Source organism: Equus przewalskii, chromosome 24 (assembly GCF_037783145.1).
Source record: "Equus przewalskii isolate Varuska chromosome 24, EquPr2, whole genome shotgun sequence".
Taxonomy (NCBI): Eukaryota; Metazoa; Chordata; class Mammalia; order Perissodactyla; family Equidae; genus Equus; species Equus przewalskii.
The window spans coordinates 7,902,073-7,925,307 of record NC_091854.1 but is presented as its reverse complement, the minus strand read 5'-3'; the positions used below and the strand labels follow the sequence as shown (position 1 = coordinate 7,925,307).

The following is a 23,235-nucleotide window of genomic DNA, read 5'->3' as shown; positions in this document are numbered from 1 at the left end:
TCTCTGATTAACAAGGCTTTTGATTATTCAAGATAGGAGATATGAATATAGTTTCATTTTCTCAAAATCTTAATAGCAGAAACTTTTCTGAAAGCTTTTGTGAGAAATTTTTTTCTGGTAGAAGGATATTGATCTTTAGGAATTTTTTTCTTAATCTATTTTTAATGCTTGGCTTCGTGTATTTTTATAGCAACTTGATTCTGTGCAATTTTCTTAACGAAGTCAGTCTTTTATAACTTTAGTTATCAGGGACAGAGCTCTAAATTAACTTTGCTAAATCTCTTAGTATTCTTGACTCTTAAGGTTCTTCTTATAGCTATCCTGTGTTAGGAGTTGGTCTCGCTTTACTGCAATCTGATTCTGTTTAGGTGTGCCAAAATGTTTTAAGGGTAACATCTGTGAAGAACATTTAAGTGTTGTAAATGTTAGACCTGTTTATTCCACGTAACTTAAATCTTTATTCTCTATGTATTCTCAAACCTTATTTGATGTACTTTTGAAAAATATGGACTTAATTCTGCTTTGTTAAATAGGATTAATTAAATGGCAGAGGAGTGATTTCCAAGGAAAGTTTTACTAAAAATTCTTTATCATTTCAAACAAGTATTAAGTCAGTTCCAAGACAGAGTTATAATGAAATCTCAAATCTTTGAAAAATAAAAATGAGAAATCTGTGGACTAGAACCAGTACTTAATTGCAAATTTCAGTATGATTTGATTTTTATCATTTAATTATCTTCTTGACTGATATCAGCATATGCAAATTGTCATGTGCAGATCACATTTTTTAAACATTGATATAAATATAAAATCTTTCTAAACTGTTTTTCATAACCATCAAAGTATCATTAAATGTCAGATCAAAGATAGAAAGGAGACATGACAATAAAACGAATTCCAGATGCGTATATCCTATGTGGGCTGGGCTGTGCTAGTGAGTATACACAGTCTCTTGAGAGTTCTCTAATGCTGGACAACGTTGGCTACCTTGAGTGATATAATAGGGAGGAAGACAATTAATAGATTTAATCCTATGACTAATAGTATTACTGAGCAACAATCAAATGGAGCCACTTGTCAGTAGTAGTGCTTTTCATTGAAACCTACAGGAAATCACTTTGGGAACTGTCTAAATGTAAGCTCAGATGCTTGATTAGTTTGAATAGAATGTTTTTCAGGCATGTTTATAATTCCACTTGTTAAATAGTTACAAAGAAACTCAATGGTTATGGCCTCCGTTCTTTACCTGGTTAAGACAAGGTGAATTTTTCACTTTATTCTTTGGACTTTTTGCTTTTATTGGCTTTAGTGTAATGTTTAGAGAATGAAATTTATAAAGTTCTTTAACAGTTTTTTTTTTAAACTTTCTTAGTTATGGGTGACTTCAAAAGTAGGAATAAAATAATTTCTCTTTGTAGTACTGCAACCTAAGTTTTCTGTAGAAGTGACAAGGATGTGATTTTTTTTTTTCATGCAAGAGAAAAAGGACAAACTAAGTTCAAGTCCAGATTGTGTTTTACCTTTTTGGGGGGGGATTATTTAGTAAATGTAGGAATTACGAAGTGACAGTTTTGGAGTAATCTTACCCATTCAAGCTAGAAAGTTTAAGAGAAATGATTAGAGTTCATCATTTAAATTTTTAATTAGTTTCTCATCAATGAAAGTGTTTTCAAGGCACCAGAAGGATAAATTCAAGGACCCAGGTTTGATTAAAAACTTGCATATATTGAGGTCCATACTTGAGCCTTAAGCCTTAGAAATAGTAGTAAGTTTTGTTTTATGCATTTTAAAATTTTCTCTGCAAACTGGGTCTATCCTGAATGAACAGGCTGTCTAGAATAGTGTTTCTCAACCTTGGCAGTACGTCAGAATCACCTGTAAAACTTGTGAAACAGTGCCCAAGTCTGAATTGAAGGGAGAGTGGGGCCAGGTGTGTGTGGTGTTAAAAGTATCCCAGGTGATTCTAATGTGCTGCCATGTTTGAGAACCTTCCTCTAGGCTTTTTTGTATTGTTTCCACTTTCTGACTCTAGTTGAAATGACCCTGGTAAAAGGAACATGCAGTTTATAATCGATTTGGTCTTTTGTATTAAAATAAGTACCAAATACTTCAATGAAAATTGCCAAAACATTCTTTCAAGGGAGCAAATTTTTTTGGTTCAAAAACAAATTGCTTGATTTTTATCAATAAAACATGGCTTAGATGATAAGACTGGGCAGATCATTTAACATCTCTGGACATGCTTTCTTTCCTATAAAATAAGGTAGCAGAACCAGGTAGTGACTTATGATCACTTTTCTATACCCTGTACTGTATAATAGAAGTGATTCTTTTTCTAATTTAAAAATCTTCAATAATTTTTTTCTGCTATATGTGGCCAGGTTTGCGTTATGGTATTCTATTCCTATTTAGCTTGTGTTTTTTAGTCCATACTGGCTTGCTGATAGTATTTGGTATCTCTGGAGCGTTTATCTCAGTGCTTTGATAGGGGATGGGTATTGAGCAAACTCTGTGATCAAGTATCTGATTCCAGCCCTCTTTTTTTTTTTATTCTATGGTTAAGTTTTTTTGCCTTAGTTTAAAATGAAAACTTTCCAATCAAAGTTTTATATTGAGATTTTTGGGAGATGTGAAAACAGAACACATTACATAACATTCATAAAATTCATTCGTTTAGTAGTTTTATTTATATTACCCAATTGGATCCTCATAAGGTAGGTATGCTGTTAGCACAGTCCCTGGAGAAAGTGATTGACGGTATACAGTGGTCACTGTAGCACTCGGTTTCGTTAATGTTTCCAAGACCTAGTAGGGCTTGTTCACTGATTGAAATGTGATCTTAAGCTTGATAGTGAAAATGTGTATGTTTGCTTTTTAATTCCAAAGGCCAGGAACTCATAAGTAACAGAAATATGTGGTTTTCCTTTACTGTGTTCTTAGAAAGTCAACTATGTAAGAGTAGAATGACAAGCAAAATGCCAAGTTATAGGCTATCATTCATCTATCTAGTCTGTAAGACTTTTCTGAGACATACTATGTTAGGTGTTTTAAAATTTTTTGATGCCTTTTGCTAGTGTCTTCATATTTTGAGGTGCTAATTTTTATAATAATTCTGAGTTTTAGTTTTATATGTCAGAAAACTAAGATAATGCCCTTGAATTTTTTAGCAGAACACTAACATGGTATGTCGTATTTTTATTCTACTTGAGTTTATATCATAGACTAATGTAGTTTAGGTACATATTTGAATAATTAAGGTAGATGTATAGATGTGCATATGTATTATATGATCATATTAATGAAGTCTGTTTTTTTGTTCAAAGCTGAAACCATAATTTCTCCCCTAAATGTGAAAGATACCTGGATCTGTACCCTCTGTCTTCTTCTTACCCTTCCACCTAACCTCCAACACTTAAATAATACTTAGTGGAGTGACATTGAGATGGTTCATGTCATTTTAAATACTTGAATTCTTTAAAGCACGTCATTGAGTGGCATTTAGCAATTTTAACAATGTCCAGCATCAAACATTTTAGGAGAGGAAAGAACAGTAGCACATCCAGTGGAAACTGATGGCAATTCAGGAGGCAGAAGGTAATTATTAAAATTAGAATGTTTTAAGTTTGAATAAAATTTGGTGTTGACCAGTCTTGGTGCCCTGGAGCCTGAAGCAAATAATGCTCAGGTGGCTCGTGAAAGCTGGCCTGGAGAGATGGGTCAAGGCAGTAAGTGCCGATTTGGTGCTTTACCACACTGGTCTGGCCTTGTGTTTGGGGAGGATAGCACCAGAATCAATTGTAGGATAAAGAAAGAGGAACCTATGAGCACCCTGTCAGAGGGATCTCTTTTTAGATCTAATCTACTGCCAGTGTCAGCTATAAAGCTGTTTCTAAAGGTAAAGGAAATCCTGTAAAATCTGTTTGTTGCTATACAGTTGAGGCTGCCAAATAGCTTGGAAGTAAATAGAGTATTAATTAGATGGGATCTTTATTATAATGCTTAATAAGCAGAGCAGACTTTACCCTGAAATCAAATAGCTTCACTTTTAATAAAAGACTGTATCCTCTCAGATAAATGACATAACCTTTTCTTATAGTAAATTCTTAATTATTAAGCCCCTTATGGCTATATTTATGGCTACTTGGTGAAAGATGATTTTAGTGTAATTGGTACTGCTTGTTTAACTCCTCATCTCTGTTGTAACTTGTCCCTTTTTAAACTGTCACTTACTTAAGCTCTTTACTGTGAAGTAACACACTCTTCTTTTTCACCTAAATAATCCAAATTGAAATTTGTGAGTGGATATTTATTCCATCAAGTGGAAAAGAAAATACCCTTTTTTTTTTTTTTGAGGAAGATTAGCCCTGAGCTAACATTCGCTGCCAATCCTCTTCTTTTTTGCTGAGGAAGACTGGCCCCGAGCTAACATCCATGCCCAACTTCCTCTACTTTATGCATGGGACACTTGCCACAGCATAGCCTGACAAGCAGTGCGTAGGTCCACACTGGGGTCCAAACCGGTGAACCCTGAAGTGGAACGTGGGAACTTAACTGCTGCACCACCAGGCTGGCCCCCAATATCCTTTTTAAAAGCAAATATCCCTGTAGAAATTTTGACTTATTCAAAAAGGTTAAAAACCTGGTAACTGTAAGAATTTCTTGATTTAAGAGGTTGGTATTAAAGGCATTTTCTTGAAATTACCATTTAATTTATAATATGAAAAAAAATTGTAACTTAGATGGTATTTTAAGCTGGCAAGTATTGAAATATTTATTTATATACCTTTGCAGAAACATTTCCTAAATTTACTGGAGTAAAACAGAATGAGTCTCCTTCTAAAGAGAAAGTAAAGGTAAGTTAATTGTTTTCACCTTAGAATTTAAAAAGTATGTATGCTATAACTCACTGGTATGGTAGTAGCTTTCTTTCAAATTGTTTTTGATTTTATTTACATGGAGAGTTGTCACCGTTTTCAGTTCTTCAACTAAATGTTCAAAGATTTCTTCCTAAAGAAGATTGAATAGAGAAAATATTTGGCTACATTTTTCTAATAGGGTATAATCTTATATAAGTCAAACAGGTAGAACAAATTATACAAGTTTCAACTTAGCCTCGAGAGTCTGAATACAGAGGGACGGCTTTGGTGTTCCCATGTGCACAAAGGAGGGTGGAATTTCTTTTGAAACAGTGGTAGGGGAATAGTTAGGGTTTCTAAAGATAAAGCTTATAATTACCAGCTATTAATTTTAGGACATCTGTGTTTAATTAGTAGTTGATATGCTTTGAAAAGGATAGAAGTAATTTTATCTTTCACTAATTCAGGTTATGTCATATAAAACTTTTAATCCTTTGTACCCATCCCAAATATAATTACAGGTATATACTGTTATTAAAGTACAAATTTATTTAACAAGATCTAACTAGGTTAGGGGGATACAACATATATAATGCTATTTTGAACGAGCTCTAAGTTGTGAGAAGAGATACAATCACATGTATTCAGACTGTATGATTAGTGCTATAATAATGTATATTCATAATTTATTGAGAAAATGAAGAAGGAATATATATACTGCCTGAAGGAGGGAATGCTTAAAATGGGTTTCAAATTACAGAGAAAGGGAAGAAATGCTTAGTATATTAACATACAGATTAGGGACTTTTTTTTAAAAGAGGAGTGGTAGCACGAAGAGAGGCCAAAAAAAGCAGAGGAGGTGTGTTCAGGGAAATACGGCAGCAGAGGGTGTGCGTAAGGGTTAGTTGGCCTGGGAGATATAACAGGGAGGACTTGGAACACCTGTGTGAATTGCTAATATTTAATTTGGTTGGCAGGCGTGAGCTCTCAAAGGCTTTTGAGTAGGAATAAGATACAGATGGTCTGTCTTGTCATAGCTATTAGTGGAATGAGAAAATTAGACAAGTTATGAATAAATTTTGGAAGTATTCTCAATATACAGGTAGACTGCTACCTTTATGATCTCTCTGTGGACAAAACCTTTTCAGTGTTGCTGAGAAGAGAATGCCCATTTATGATAAAAGAGGGAATGTATTTATAGGATCATGAATAAATGCATGTATTTGTGTGTTTCAGAAAGTGAGTTTTTTGCTGATTTAAACAACAGCATTTGACTTTAAGCTTTGGGCATGGGTCTATATTATTGTTGGGATAAACACTCCTATGGCACTAGTTTTTTTTTTTTTTTTTTTTTTTTAAGAAAAAAAGACTTTATTATGGAAAATTTTAAACGTGTACAGTGAACAAATAATATAGTGAACCATCATGTACTCATAACCAAGCTGATTTCGTCTCTACCCCACACATCCCCTGCCCACCCCTTGCCTCTGTTATTTTTAAGGGAATCCCAGACATCATTTTGTCTGTAAATATTTTCAGCATACAACTTTGTTTTACATAACAACAATTACATTATCACATTAATAATCATAATGCTATCGTATTAATATCAAATACCTATGGCACTAGTTTTATTCAGACAAGCATAGGTATTCATACACTTGTGTTATCTACTCTCTCCTTCTAACCCCTTTATTAGACGGAGGAGAAAGCCTGTTTTATTCATCTCTGTACTATCTCAACTCAAATCTTAGTAGATAAAGGTACCTGGGCTTTAGTACTATAACTTAGCTTGCCAGTGAATAGATGTGAGATTTAAGGTAAGTTGCTTTTATAATATCTAAGTCCTATTATAATCTGTAAATGGAGATAATAATTATATAATTATTTTGAGAATTAAGGAAGAACTGTATAAAGGGCTTAGTCTGGTTTCTTGCACAAAATAAGCATTAAATATATGTTAGCTGTTTTAATATAGATTTTGCTTAATAAACAGTTAACTAAATACTGAATCAGAACTTGTTGATCGTCTTATGGGTTGACCACCATATGATTTTGGTTTTTTTACCCACTTCCCCCTTATGTCTGTAATTCAGAAAGGAAATAGGGGTAAAGAAAGTGGATTACTCTCTAGATTTGGTACAAAAGCTCAGTTTTTATTTTCAGTAAATGACAGGAAAGCATTTGAAAATAAGCTGCATTATTTAATGACATACATGTAAGTCTATGTTGTCCTAGTAACTAAGATCATAGGCTTTGACTAACTCTACTTATAAGCTACATGACAGCCAAGTTATTTAATCTTTCGAAGCCTTACTTTTCTCATCTGTAAGATAGGGATAATTTACCTTATAAGTTTGTGTGCCTTCAATAATATCATGTTCAAAAGAGATGGTATTAAATTATATTCTTTCCTCTTTGTTTCTGTTTTCTTAGTTATATTTCTTGTGTGGTTAAAAATCTGAAAGATAATTTTATTTAACTTTGTCTTAATAGATACAATCTTCTATGCAAGATACAGCCTCTACAAAAACTATCCTTGTGCATCAGACTACACATGCATGTGGAACACCGCCAAATCACCACCAGTCAGCGTTTAATCATCAAGAATTAGAATGTTTACAGAGTGTAAAAAACATTTCACCTTTACAAATTCTGCATCCCTCGGGTAAGAAATTAACAGGTAAATAACTGTGATTGAGAAACTGACTTCTAAATCTATATATGAAGATGCAAAGGTCATCTTAAATGTTACATATCTGGGATACTGAAAATCATAACTAGTAAATTCCAGGTTAGAAATAATCACTGAAGCACACTGTTAGAAATTATCTGCTTTATACCCAAAGGTACTCGTTACATTTGAATGAAAGAAAATTACATGTACAGTTCACATGCAATGTACTTTCATATTGATTGTATACTTGGCCTGTGGGCCATATATAAAAACCTGTCACTACCAGAGCCCATACTACCCAGTTCTGAGCAGACTCTAGAAATGTTGCTCTAATTTCTGTGACAGCTGTGTGGGTTAGAACGGTAGGATAGAATAAGGAAAAGATACTTAGAGATTCTACAGATAGAGAAATGAAGCTATATACATCAGAAATAGTTTACAGTTAAGGAAAACTTGGGCTAGAAATACTTGCCTATTTGTGGTTGCTGTTCACCAAAAACATCTTCCAAAACTGGCCAATTTTTTTTTTTGGAGGAAGATTAGTCCTGAGCCAACATCTGCTACCAATCCTCTTTTTGCTGAGGAAGACTGGCCCTGAGCTAACATCCATGCCCGTCTTCCTCTACTTTTTACATGCAGGACTTGATAAACACAGCATGGCTTGATAAATGGTGCGTAGGTCCACGCCCGGAATCTGAACCAGCGAACTCCGGGCTGCCCACCTGGAGTGCACCAACTTAACTGCTATGCCACTGGGCCAGTCCCTGGGCTCAGTTGTTATATCATTAGATTCATTTGACTTCTTAAATATCTCATCTGTTAGTCTCTTCAGAAGTGAAGATATTGCCTGTCTCAACCTGGCTCTCCTGGGGATGTATGGCACAAAGGATGCTTCTCTGATACTGATGCGCCCTAGCCCTAGGGGGTGCCTGATCCTTGAGACACTAATATATTCAGGCCTAGACCAGAGGCAGGAGTGAATATTCCTTATCCATGTCCCCTTTCTTCTAAGCTGCTCCCTTGTTCCCACTTGGCCCCTTCCAAGGGCAGGGCTTTCTCCAAAGCAGAAGAAATTTCTGGGCTGTTTTACTGTAGCAAACGGTAGAAGGAACAGAGCAGTTTTGATTCTTTGTTGTTTCCAGTAAAAGCTCCCTACTATTCTGTGTTTGAGTATTCCATTTTGTATTTAGATCAAGTTATACCCTTCATTGTGGAGAAGGGAGTGGAGATCAATAGAGAAAATGTCTAAGGCAACACTGGAGGGCATCCCAGGAAGAAGAATAAACAAGATCCAAGGCATGACGTATTTATTTTCATCCTTTTCTGGAAAAAGATTTTCAAGAGACTCAGGAGAATAACTGAAGATGTAGTGGTTCTAGGTCATGAATTACCTTGACTATCAGGCTACATTTGGGTCTTTCATTTTGTACACAACAAGTAGCTTCAAACAAGAGCATAACAAATTCAGATTTTATATTAGGAAGAGATTGCTGCTTATTATATAGAGGAGGGGTTAAGATGAATGCTCTGATGTAGTTGGGACCAAGTAAGGAAGCTGAGTGCTATAGTCTAGGAAAGAAATTATGAGGACCAAAACTAGGGTAGTGAGCATAGAAAAGATGTAGATAAATTAGAAAGATATTTTTTGTGGCAGAATTGATAGGCTTTGTTAGAATGAGTGTCTTACCAGGATATTATCCAATAGTTGGATTGAAAATAAGCAGCATTGCTCATTTTGGACATGTTTGAGGTGCTGCAGAATGTCTAATTGGAAATATACACCTAGAAATAGGTTTCTGGAACTAACAGGGTTACAGGAACTATAATTTAGGAATTACTGTATGTGGAAGCTACTTGAAGCCAGGAGCGTGAATGAAAACACCCAGGAAAATGTGCAGAGCAGGAAGAGAAAGGTCCAGGACAAAATGCTAGGAAACAAAACTTCCTCAGTAATAGTAGAAAAAGTTAAAGTAAAAGAAGAGGTAATCAAAGGTAAGAGAAAAAGGAAAAGTGATATGATAGAAACCCAGGAAGATGGGTTTTTAGAAGGAAATCATCAAGCGTATCACATACTGGAAAGCATTAAAGTAGGCTGAGGAGTGAGGAGAGAGGATTAAAATTGGCAGTGTGAGATTTTTTGCTTTTACAAAAGCTTTTTTAGTGGCCATTGTGATTGGGGCAGAAGCCAGATTGTTGTAAATTGAGAAGTAATGGAATCTGAATGCAAACCAGTCTTTCAAGAAGTTCCTTGGTGAAGAGAATGGGAAGATAGCTATGGCTTTGACCAGAAGATAGGTTTTTCTTATATATAGACTTGGCAGAGATTGTTTTGTTTTTGTATTTTTTGGGTTCTTTTTTGCTGAGGAAGATTAGCCCTGAGCTAACATCTGTGCCAGTCTTCCTTCACTTTATATGTGGCTTGCTGCCACAGCATGGCTGATGAGTGGTATAGATCCACGCCCGGGTTGGAACCTGTGAATCTGGGCTACCGAAGTGGACTGCGCCAAACTTAACCACTATGCCACAGGGCTGGCCCCTGTTTTCAGTTTTTGAATCCGAGTTTGAACAGGTTTGAAGCTTGATCAGAAAGAACCAGAGTAGGGAAAAGTGGCTGTTTTCATTATACTAAGTTCATAGAAGCATGGTAGGAATAGCCTTGAAGAAGAAAAAAGACAATGAAACACAGTGGAAAGAATACCGTCAAGATGGTCCTTTGTTCCTATTTTAAGAAAACTACCTATCTGTGAAAAGTCAGGCTTTAAATGCCTAAGTCTTCAGTCAGGATCAGTTTACTGTATTACTTCAATTCTGTTTATGTGTAATGGTGAGTGACAATATTGTGTAAAGGGAAAATTTGGATGATGCTGAAGTGGCTATTCTACTGTACTTATGAAAATGTTCAGAACCAAAGTGGTTTGCATTTGCCAGCTGTAGGTGGCACTATGCCCACGGGAAATTGCAAATGTATATGAGCTATCAAGTGTGTATAGAGTTTTACTTTTCTGGAGTTTGATCTGGAAATAAATTTTTGGTTAAACAATGAAAGTCAACATTTTTTTCCTGATGTTTTCTTATTGGAAAAAAAGTAGTTTGACAACATGTTAAAGTACATAAAAGATTTCAGAAATTGAATTTTTGTGTTACTAGTTTTCTTCAAAACCCCTGCCATCATCTCCACATGAACTGGAAGATGTCTAATTTTTTTGCCTTGAAATAGTTGGAGTTTTTAGTCACAAAGCATTACTAACTTTACCCTTTCCCCAGCTCATAAAAATCTTCACTCAGTTGCATTAAGAATTTTTTTAAAACAAATACTTACGCTGTCATATCACTCTGAATTAACATGTAAATGAAAAGGTAAATCAAAGAGTCTGCCATCTAGTAGGAGAAATAAACAACTGGTATATAAAGTAAAAATAATGTGCCCTAAAAGGAGCAAAAATGAGATTTCAGGAGGTGAGAAGGCAGAATTACCTGATCTCTTTGGCAGATGTGTATTTTACAGAATAAGTATCATTTGAGCTGCATGTTGGAGAACAAAAATAAGACTTAACTATGTATATGTAGGATTGAAAGGCATTCTAGATGGAGGAAGCAACATGAATGAAGGTATTTAGGTAACCAATAGTTCAATGTGATTAAAACTTGGGTTGGATAAAGAGGAATACCAGGAAATGAATTTGGAAGGGTAGATGAGGTTCAGATCATAAAGAACCTTGATATCTAGAGACTTTGGACTTAGTGGTAATGGTATAGTCACTGGAGAGCCAATGAAGGTTTTTTTAGCAAAGGGTATGCTTCAAGGTAATTATCTGCCAATATTATGTAGGTCAGTTGGAGGAATGGGGCTTAGACACCAGAGAAGGAGACGACCAGTTGGACTGTTGGAGTAGTAGAAAAAAAATGAAGTGATGGAAAGAAAGAAAAGGGAAAAGTTGAAAGAAATGAAAAGGGTAGAATAAGCAGGTCTGCAATAGATGACCATATGCTAGGTTTTAATAACAAAGGAATATAACTTTGTTGGCTCAGAGGACACTGGGGGGATAGTGGTCCAGGTTGACAGACCTGGCACACAGACGAAGGGCAGATGTCCGAGGAAAGATGAGTGTTGTAGTGTTTGAGGTGCCAAGGGTCATCCACATAAAAATGTTTTTCAGAGAATTGGACCCTTGACACACTTCCTAGGCCTCTCTGACACTATTCTTTTGACCATTCCATCTCTCTGAATGTTCTTTACAGTTATCTCTTTATCTGCCTACCTTTAAATGTTGATAATACTGTGAGTTACATCCTTAAGCTTCTTATCTTTTTACTTTAGGGCTTCCCAGCCATATTCCAAAGCACAGGTTTACTAAGCTAGTAATCCCCTGAGCTCTCATAGCAATAGGTTTGGAATAGCCATCCTATTTATCCAGGTGTGCCATACACTGATCATTTTCTCTTTATGGAAGGCAGTGATCTGTATATTCTTCCTGTGTGATCTCCTTGGTGTCTATGACTTCTAGTCTCATTTTTAGAACTCAAGCATCCAGGGCTCATGCATGTTTATACCACTCTGCTGAACGTCTTAAACATCACATAGGCTTGTCAAACAGAGCATGTCAAAACTGAATTTCCCTTTTTTAATCCCCACGTTTTCATCTTTCTTCTTTAATTCTTGATGACGACACTGTCATCACTTACCAATTTAGAGTCTGCAAACTGAGACTCGTTTAGAATTTACTTCTCTTGACGTATATGCTCTTTCTACTTCTTAAATAATATCTGGCCCTAAGCAGAGAAGATAGTTCTGTACTTAGTAGCTTTTCTCCTTTGTTTTCCATTCCTTGCTGAACTGAGAAAACATAGGTACGTTGGGCCAGGTAGGGATTGAAATCTAAGCTTTGTTTTTTCATTCCTGCATGCTTTGACCATGTTTCTTGTCACCCTTTTATGCTCACTCCCATCCCTGTTGCTCGTCTCTTCTTCAAGGCTCCTCTTCAGCTAGTGTGACTTAGCCAGAGAGTCAGTCACGGGATTGATGGGCCGGAGAGGCCTAAATGTAAGTTCCTACAATGCATGAGTGACCAGGATTTTGTGAGCTTCAGTCAGTTAACAAAGATAGCAAGCAACTCAGTCTATTTGTCCCTCTATCCTTTTGCTACTAGTTAGGACTTATAGAGAACCAGAGAGAAGTGAAACAGAAATGACCCAGAGAGGTTTCATGCATCAGCATGCTCTCGATCGCAAATGACAGAAAACTCAGCTCAAGCTGGCTTAAGCAATAAGGAATTTTGTTGGCACACATAACCAGTAGTTCACAGGTCAGTCGTTTAGGCATGATCTGACCAAGGCTCAAGCTCTGCTTTTGTAGTTATCTTCACCCATAATAAGTGAAATATTTGTATGAAAGCTTAACACTAAGAGGATTGCATAGTTTATTCTCTTCACTTCAGAGTCAGCCCTATGTTTTACATTTCTTACTCCTATTCCCTCACTATTATAGGTGTCTGGTGTCAGTTCTTCAGTCTTTGTGTTTTTTCTCAGTTTGGCCACCAGGAAGCATCTTTCCCTGGAAGCCTGTGGGCTTAGGTCTGCTCTTTCCTAAAGGACCTCCCTGGGGGCGGGGCGGCGGGGGGAGGATAGGATTACCGTGACCGGTTTGGTCTAATGAAGACCCCTCTCTGGAGCTGAGGTCAGTCTACGTGCTGGAGGACTGCTATGCCACAGGGACAGATAAACTAGATTTGGTGGGTGAGCCACATCATCAGCTCTGCTTCATGCTGACAGAAAAAAAAGGGAGGGAGGGAGGAAGGAAGGAAAATTTCAAGTGAAAAATGTTTATTTTACAGAATATTGTAAGTTAAGAATAGTCCAAAGTTAAGCATCAAAATACTAGTCATTTTGTTTTCATAGTTCTGACATAGAGGAGGGGAAAATGTCTAATTCTGGACAAGCAAGATGAAATTGTCTTCATTATACTATTCTAAAAATGTGTGCATCTAGGTGATTCTGAACAACGCTCCAATGGCCTAACTGAGATGCATCAGTCTGGGAATAATGACACAGTGGTGTTAGAATCTGAATGTCAAGTTCCTGTGCAGAAGGTAAGACTGATGTTATTTTTTCTCACAAATCTTGAAGGGATTTACAATTGAATATGGAAATGGCACAAGAGGTATTTTGTAGCCCTAACTTGAATGAAATTTTGGCTCTCTAAGCCTAATTTTTGCCTAATTATTTAAAAAAAAAAAAAGTTACCTGTGAGCAGCATGCTTCCCCTACCCTCTACCGTCAGTCCCATGCTTGGGTTTACTTGTGAATCCTGTAACGCTGGTATTTGCCAGCTCCCCTGATTTTAAAGCTTGTTGTAAAACTATCTTGTAGAATCTTTTGGGGGGATTTCCAAATGGAGTCTTGTGTGCTTAATCTCAAACTATACTCTGATCATTCTTTCAACAAATATTCTAGATGTTTGGGATGCATTAGATACATCAGATGCTATTCTAGGCGTTGGAATCTAATTCTCAGAAAATGACTATGAAGGACTATTTACATGTCCTCTTTTCTTTCCCTCCCTTCCACCCTCCCTTCTTTCTTTCCTTTTTTTCCTCCTTTCAAGTACTTCAGAGGACAAATCTTACTGTTGGCAATAATTATTGCAAAAATAAGCAAAACATCAAGTATGTGTCATACCCTTGAAGTTTTCTCTATAAGTAAAAGTAACATAGTCTACTCTCTGTTTATTCCCAATGCCTAGCACATAGTAGGAACTACAATGCTGAAATGTAAGCTTAAGGAGGAATGGAATTGGGTGGCTTGTTCTCTTCACAGCAAACTGTTTCCATTCTTGACATTGTTTCCCACTCTTGCTCCCTCACTATGGACAGTGTTACCACTTATTGAAAAGAGGCTAAGAATTTTGATGTCAGAAGAGATCGTTGAGAATTAGTCCTTAAGAATAAACTGTGGCCGGACAGTTTAAGCATCTTGCCCAAATAAGAGCTAGGATTAAAACAAACCATTTCAACAAACTCTCAGCCTCTGGTCCTTTTACTCAGAAGCCCTAGCTCTGCCGTCTTCTCTTAATTCTGCCTCAGGAAAAGGTATCCATCTTGCCAAGACTGACTCAACCATCTCTGCTCTTAATTTTTTTCATTCAACAGATTTATTATGGAGCCCTCCTGCCATCTCTACAGTCTCTACTATTCCTTTTTGTCTTATTTTGTTTTCCCACTACCTGTTTACATCTTAAACGAGGGTTTCTCGACTCTAGCCCTGTTGACATTTTGGACTGCATGAATCTTTGTGGGATGTAGGCCTGTGCATTGTAGGATGCTTAACAGGAAGCCCAACCTCTACCTGCTAGATGCAAGTAGCACCCTTTCCCCTACCTCCATGTGACAACCAAAAATGTCCACTGACATTGCCAGATGTCTTCCCTGGGCAGAGGGGGATCACCCCCAGTTGAGAACCAGTGCCTTAATTTTACCTGGCATCTAGCCACGCCCCTATCCCTGGAATCACCCTATCAGAGGAACAGTGACCTCTGAAATTGCTGTATGCTTCCCAAAGACTTGCTAGGGTGAGGAATCCGGGTCTCCTACCACTTCTCTCTCTCTGATTGAACATCCAACTGTGGTGGTTTCAGTTATAGTCTCTATGCAGATGACTCAAATATATACTTCCAGACCTATAAGGTTTAATCATTTTTTACAACTTGTCAGTTGCCTACAGCCAAAGAGTTGCTAAATTCTTTGGGTTTTACTTCCAAGATGTCTTTTTTCCATTTCTACCTCATAAATCAGGCCTTACTGCTTTTAGTTGGAGCTCTTTTTAACATTCATAACTGATCTGACCAACTTGAGACCTATTTTTTTAATAATCCATTCCCTTTTTCACATTCTTTTTTTTTTTTTTTTTTTTTAAAGATTTTATTTTTCCTTTTTCTCCCCAAAGCCCCCTGGTATATAGTTGTGTATTTTTAGTTGTGGGTCCCTCTGGTGGTGGCATGTGGGATGCCGCCTCAGCATGGCCTGACTAGTGGTGCCATGTCCACGCCTAGGATGCAGACCAGTGAAACCCTGGGCCGCGGAAGTGCAGCAGGCGAACTTAACCACTCGGCCCTGGGCTCGCCCCCTTTGTCACATTCTTACATTGTTCCTCTTGATGTATGGTTCTGATCGTATTACTCATCCGTATGAAACCTTGAGTGGTTTCCAACTTTGACTCCATAATGAAGATTAAACACCGTTACATTATGACCCCAATCTAGCTTTTCAGTCTTAACCATATGCCTGTAATTTGTAGAAAATGAACCATTCATTTCTTCCCAGATACACCTAGTAATACCTTTAATTCTGTTCTCTCTTCCATGAGGAATGTTTTCCATCCTTATTTTTGCCCGTTAAAAGTCTTCTTTCTTCTCTGTAATACCTGAAAAACTGTCCTGCTCTCCAAACCCACATAGGAGCTTTCCTGTTTTAGGGTCTGCCAAAATTTTATTGCAGTTAGATAGAAATTTCAGGCACAAAGCCAGAGACTTTACCTTATTAATCACTTGTATATTTGCTTTATTTTCCATTTAGGATAATAAATATCTTAATTACAGTAATTGGTTTATTTATTTCTGTATTCCTTGTAGATTGTCATACCCTTTATGTATATATATGTTTTACATTAAATTGAAATAATTGGCAAGCATGCTATTTTAATTTGGTCTTAGATGAACAATTAAGTTTAGCTTATCTGTTATCATATTTTCATATTTTTTTCTGACTTTAGTAATCTTTAACCTAAGTTTAGTAAAATTACATGAAAGCCTTTGGAATCTTAATTTGATCTATTACTGTATCAAAAAATATTATTTTTTTCCTAAAATTTGGTTAAAAATCTGTAGATGTAAACTAAATCAGATATTTGTTTTAGGATATAAAGATTAAGAATGCAGACTCTTGGAAAAGTTTAGGCAAACCAGTCAAAACATCAAGTGTACTGAAATCCTCAGATGAGCTCTTCAACCAATTTAGAAAAGCAGCAATAGAAAAGGAAGTGAAAGCTCGAACACAGGAACTAATACGGAAACATCTGGAACAGAATACAAAGGAACCAAAAGTATTTCAAGAAAATCAGAGGTCTGTAATTTACTGGATTAAAGGAGGCCTTGGGAGATGTATTTTAAATATATTTATTTTTTGTGAAGTGACTATGATTGAGCTATTTAGTAGAATATAGAGCAAATTATAATTGCAAAAAGTAAGTTTTTATTGATATTTTTATTGATAAGTAGTATCTACTTTGAAGAGTATAGAAATAATCAAGTGATTAAACTATTAAAGATACTAATATTACTAAATTATAAAGACATTATTTTCCAGAAATGGAAATGTTGTTTCCATTCTATGTGTAAGTAGATAGTGGTACACCTTGGTCATAGTTTTCCGAAATCTTCTCTTTGTTAATATAGATTTCCCTTTGTAAATTTTGACCAAAAAATTTTAAAAATAATGTCATAACATGAAACGGGGTAATGAGTGTCGCTTTTATATTTGTTATTTAATAACATATCTTTGTAATAAAAACTTTTAAGAAACGTGAAACCTACTTTGAACTATATTGTTTCTTTAAGGGACCTTGGCTTCACTCTAGAATCCTTTTCAAATAAAATGCAAAACAAATGCCTTGGAGAAGAGCAACAAGCACATCTGCAGTCATTGGAAGCTCAAGATACAAGCAAACTCTCGCTTCCTGAGGACCGTAATTTAGCCAGGGAGAAAGAGCAAGAGCGGAGGAGGAGAGAAGCAGTAAGTGAATTTTAGTCTACTAAATCTAACAGACTTAGTAAGAAAGATTGAATAGAGTAGTGTCTTTCACACGTTCAAAAATGTATTTGAGGTGGTTTTTTAGTGATGGTGGAGTTACCTCCTTAGTGAGGATTAGATTCTAAAATCAAAGCCCAAAATAAAATTTTCGTAGTCAAAGACACAAGCATAGTATAAGAGTGCTGACCCTGGAGCTACTAGACTTCCCGTGGGTTCAAATCCTGATTCTGCCATTTACTAGACGTTTGGGCCTGGCAGTTTATTTAACCTCTCTGCCTCAAAAAGTGGGAATAAGAATGCATATTGTGAAGATGAAATGAATTTACGTGTATTAAGCACATAGGTAAAGTGATTTATCACTTACTGTTATTACTCTTGAAAAATCCATAAACCACCTATGAATTGTGGCCAGAAGATATGCCGTCTGTCCCACTGTGTTGTTGGCAGTTGCTTCCTTCACGTTTCTTGTGCTTTGTTGAGCTTATTGGAGATGTGTATTTATAGTTTTCATCAAGCTTGGAAAAATTTTGGCCATTATTCCTATTTTTTCTGTTTCCTCTCTTTCTCTTTTCAGTGACTCTGATTACTCACATATTAGCCTACTTGAAGGTGTCCCACAGTTCACTGATGCTCTTTTAATTTTTAAGTTCTTTTTTCCCCTCTGTTTCATTTTGGATAAGTTCATCAGTCTTTTCTTCAATGTCTAATCCACTGTTAATTCCATCCACTGTATTTTTCATCTCAGACATTGTAGTTGTCGTCTTTAGAAGTTCAGTTTGGGTCTATTTTATATTTTTTGTATGTCTATAAAACTTTTGGACAAATGGAATGGTTATCATAACTATTTAAATGGGCTTCTCTGCTAATTCTGACATTATGTCAGTTCCAGGGTGGTTTCAGTTGACTGATTAGTCTCCTCTTTATGGAATGTTTGCTTCTTTCCTTACCTGGTAATCATTGATACCAGATGTTGTGAATTTTACCTTGTTGGGTGCTGGATATTTTTGTAATCCTGGGAAAGACATGTGAATTCATAGGACATACAAGAACATTAGTTTGAGGAGAAAAAAACCATTGGCTTTAGCTGAAGTATTGATTATAATATAAATGAATTTCCCAGGAAATAACGTACAAAACTTTTGTTAGCTTCTTATTTTATGACACTAAGGTAGAAACTAATTACATTACGCAGTGCTGCAACTCGGTGGAGTTTCCTTTAGAGCACTGTGGTCTCGTAGAGCTTTCCACCGTGATGGAAGTGCTCTTTATCTGTGCAATCAAATAGAACAGCCACGTATGGCTGCTGAGCACTCGAAATGTAGCTACTCCAACTAAGGAACTGAATTTTAAATTTTATTTAATTTAATTAAACAGTACATTTTTTAACATTGTTGGTTTCTATAGTTTTTAGGAACTTATTAAAATTTCATTAGTACTTTACTAGAAATCTTTCTCCAGTGACATAGGAATTTTTCTTGTTGGTACTCACAAGGGCCCGACTTCAGTCACCCATAAGTGATTTCTCAGCAACCTCCTTGCATCTAACGACTCAGCTAGGTAACCTGATATAATTTCTAGTATCCTAAGCACTTTCTGGAACTTGAGTAGACCTGGAATTCACTGAAACGTGACTAATAAGACCATGTCTTGCAGTTTGATAACTAACACCTTGACCTTGGACCTACTATTCTCATTCTTGACAACCCAACTCTTATATTGCTGCTGCTTGACAAATCCATGCTCTAAAAAGCTGCAATAACTTGACACCTAACAGAGCTCTGGAGAGTTCTCATGCCAGTTCCCTTGACCAAGTTTTTGCTCTTAAATTTGAATGGTTGGTGTGTGTATTAGGACCACTGAGAAAGGAATATGCAGGTTATGGTGTCAGCTGCAGAGAACGTTAGTTCATCTTTAAATCATGGTATCTAAGTTTAATTGGTGTAGAGAATAACCAGTTCCATATCAATAATTATTCCACAAGCACAGATTTTAGTCAAGATGGAAGAGAATCTAAAATAAATAAAGTACCTTTAAATAAAAACGTTTCATTATATATTCTTGGAATTTTGCAGTATGTCTGGATACTTATAGGAGTATCACATGATATTTAGACTAGGATAACGTATCCAACTATCATATTGGAGTGTTAAAATAGAACTTTGAGGAACGGTCTGAGCTAGACAGTTGGCATCCTAAGAGCTGGCGTTAGCAAAGTAGCCTGGATTAAGATTTAAGAATATATCCTTTTGTCTCCAAGGCATATTTAAAGAAATTTTTGTAGTTTGTAGGAGTCACACATAACTTTTTAATATCCTATTTGTAGATGTCACAATTCCAAATCTTCTCCCACACAGCCAATGAGAAGACTGATTCCTATCCAGGAAGTCAAACACCTGGGTGCAAATTGGCACTTTTACCTACCACTTTGAGCGTTACTGTTTACTGATAAAAACTAGTTTTTGAACTTTTCATAGTTGGTGTCATTTCAGATGCTAAAGAATATCTTACCTGGATCACAAAGGCATTCAGGGAAGGCCTCAGAATATAGTAAACATTTGTTTCCTTTGTCTTAATTAGCCTTTTCTTTACTCTGGCTTATTTTGCATTTAATAAACGGCCTTTTACAAAATTTAATGATTATTTAATAATTATAATTATTTAATATAGTAATAAGCCATTTAATAAAATGGCTTTTTAGCATTTAATAAACAACATTGTGCTGAGTGTTATACATGCAGTCTGGTTTGATCTTCCTAAATATCTACGTATGAAATAAACTTGGTTGAATAACTGGCCTTAGGTTACACAGTTAGTAAGTGGCAGAATCAGGGAAAGCCCACAGCTTTAACAATACATATTATGGTTCTCTCAAATAGGTAAGATATTGGTTCACAGAGAAATTAATTTTATGTGTCCAGCACTTCGTTGGTTACAGAGATACATGAAACAATGTCAGCTCAGTTGGTGTTCTTATTAATACCTACTTTCTCAACACTGAGAGTTTTCTCTCTTACCTGGAGAGAAGAACTTAGTGTTCTTGTAGGTTTTAGTTTTTATTTATCACAGCACAATATTTTAACAAAAATCAGATAATGTTTGAAAAGAAATAAAAAATTGTATACAAACTCATTATGTTAAATAAATTGCATAATTTTGTGTGATGTATTCCAAATGTTGCATAATCATTTTTATATAGGTGTAATGAAGGCATAAATTAAAGTAACATTTGAATTTTCCCTTCTTTTCTACAGATGGCTGGTACCATTGATATGACTCTGCAAAGCGACATTATGACAATGTTTGAAAACAACTTTGATTAAAATCCAGTTTTTAATTAACCGTCAACTCAAAATGATAATATAAAAGATTAAAATGCATATGATAAAATGGTTGCTTTCAGACACCAAGATGCCAATCTTATATTGTATTTTGACTGCTCTAAAATGATTAAACAATTTTCACTTACATTTTTTAACAGCTATATGTTCATTTTTTTAATGACAATTTACAGGAAATTTTATAATTTTGGATCCCTAGAAATTGAATAAGTTCCCAGATGTTATTCATTTTATAAATAACTGTCTGCTATGTATTATAGGCCCTGTCTAAGTAATGAAAATCCAAAAAGAGATAGTCCCTTCTTGTGTAGAAATGAAGAATATATAAAGATGTATCAAAAACAGTTCCTGTTGAGTTTTTAACTTTTTAAAGCAAGTATTTGTCTGTAAAAATATTTAGAACCTCTGACAAATAATACTTGGTTTCTTGGAGGGTTCTCTGCTGGTTCTGTATTCAAAATTTATATTGAAATTTTGTTCAAAGAAATCATTCCTTATGGTTGAAAGATGTTGAATTTGAGGCAAAATAACTAAGAGTAAATATTAATTATCTATGTAAGTTTCTATAGGAACTTAAAAAGCATTTCTTAATTTGCATAATATGATAGCAATGAATATTTAAATTTTTACTTAATTATAGTAAGTATTTAAATCTGTAAACTATTTTTGTTTCCTCATTCTCAAGTTGCAATTATGTATAAATTATGTGTATCAGCTTCATGTACTTTAAAATTTTGGACTCTTGAAGTGTAACATGATTCAAGCACTATTCTAGTACCATCTAAAGTAAAAATTCAAAGTGTGTGTATATTATAGAGAAAAAGAAAGAGAGTTTTCTTGACTTCATTTATTTTTATAATCAATATGATAATTTTTTGAAATGTCTTTAAACTATCAGCCATTTTAAAAACATGTTTATTTAACTAATGGCTAAAATGGTGGTGTTAACTTCATGAAACATAGCCAGAATTAAAGTGATAGTCATACCTATTCAACTATACCTATTTTTAAGGAAGAAATTAGTATGTATATACCAAATAGTATGCATTGTCCTTTTCCTAAAAGATCATATAGCTATGGAATAATATATCTGTATATATTCTAATAATGGATATATATGTATTTTAGAAAGATACATCAGAAATATATAGTGGTTACCTCAGAGTGTTGAGATTTCACGTGTTTTTTTCATTCTCTGTAGACTTTTCAGAATTTTCTGGTTCTTTCTAATTGTGATTATGTAATACTTTTAAAATGTGTGGAAATTTTTCCATTTTTGAAGAGAGAATGAAAATGGTAAATAAGAATTTACTTCTGTCAAATACACATTAAATCTTTCAACTGCCTTTAAATAGCTAATAAAACTGATAATGATCTTTGTCTACATCTGAAAAAAAAAGTTCTTTATTAATATATCCTTTTACATTAAAGAATAACCGCTTACTTGAGGTTTTTCTATAACCATTGGAGTAACCCTTACAGAGAGCTATGTTATAGTTTTCAGTGTTTAGTTTAACCAACTTAACACTTTAACCTTTGCTCAGTCTGTAAGGGGTCTGGCACACCTAGATACTCAACCTTTTGGTAGGTTGGTTGAAGTCAGTTTGCAGAGAAAATAATGGTTTATAACTGATTCTTCCTATATTTTGCATTATTTTTTAGTAAAAGATTGTTTGGCTTCTCTTAACTTCTTGCATGGAGTTTACTTCTGTTAACGTCATGCCTGAAATGTTACATGTAACTTATTCACCTTCAACTGAAGCCTGGTTTTGTGAGGAACAGACCCCTTTTCTGTCCCCATCTCTTACTCCTCTCCAACTTCTAAAACTTTCTCATTGTGTTTTCTGGGATTCATGATCAGTCATCAAGAACATCCCCTATATAATCAACCTTTTTGCTGGTTTCTTTCCTCTTTTTGTTCTTGAGTTGTCCTGGAAGTGTGGTCCCTCAACCAGCTGGTCCCAGCATCATCTGGGAGTGTTTTAGAAATGCAAATTCTCAGACTGTAGGTACACTAAAGGAGAAACTTGGGGTGTGGGGTCCAGCAATCTATAGGTGACAAGCCCTCGGGTGATCCTGATACACACTAAAGTTTGAGAACCACTGCTCTGACTGAACTCTGGCTCTCTCCTGCAGGCTCTCATTCAGCACCTGTTTTTTCACTAATGTTTTTCTTACCTTGGAGTGCCATTTGCAGACTGTTCCCCCTCTCTCCTCCCTAAATGCTCCCAGCTTTAAGTTTTCATGATCATCAAACTATGCCACTCATAGTCATTTACCATCCCTGGTTCTCTCCTTCTTGTTCTCCAGACATTTGTCTCTGTCTCACTGTCACCCTCTAGTTGACACTTCTCAGTCCCTTGACCTCTCCGTTAATGATCTTAATATCTGACCAACCTTAGCCACCCCTTTGTCATTACCAGTAACTAAAACCCTTTCTTAGTCTCAATTTCAAGCACTCTACTTGCTCACTACTTCTTCCTATCCTTTTCTCGCTTACTCTGGCTAGACCCTTGACACCAACAGTCATTAGACCTCAGCAGGACCTTCAAACCATTAATCCT

At 35.6% G+C, this 23,235-nt stretch overlaps 1 protein-coding gene across 30 annotated transcripts in view; it reads left to right on the top strand.

Annotated features, from left to right (window-relative positions):
• BRDT (bromodomain testis associated) overlaps positions 1-21,131 on the top strand; it is a 48,079-nt gene extending 26,948 nt beyond the window's left edge. For 14 of the 30 annotated variants that reach the window (XM_008524421.2, XM_008524425.2, XM_008524422.2 and 11 more), the window contains 6 exons: positions 4,792-4,853; positions 7,353-7,539; positions 13,519-13,619; positions 16,441-16,646; positions 17,141-17,315; positions 20,585-21,131. In XM_008524421.2, coding sequence (XP_008522643.1) covers positions 4,792-4,853; positions 7,353-7,539; positions 13,519-13,619; positions 16,441-16,646; positions 17,141-17,315; positions 20,585-20,653 — 800 coding nt within the window. In that variant the 3' untranslated portion in view covers positions 20,654-21,131. Of the gene's footprint in view, positions 1-4,791; positions 4,854-7,352; positions 7,540-8,723; positions 11,432-13,518; positions 13,620-16,440; positions 16,647-17,140; positions 17,316-20,584 lie in introns of those variants that run through there. The other 16 variants (XM_008524426.2, XM_070592779.1, XM_070592785.1 and 13 more) reach the window with 2 other exon arrangements.
• The last annotated feature ends 2,104 nt before the right edge of the window (positions 21,132-23,235 follow it).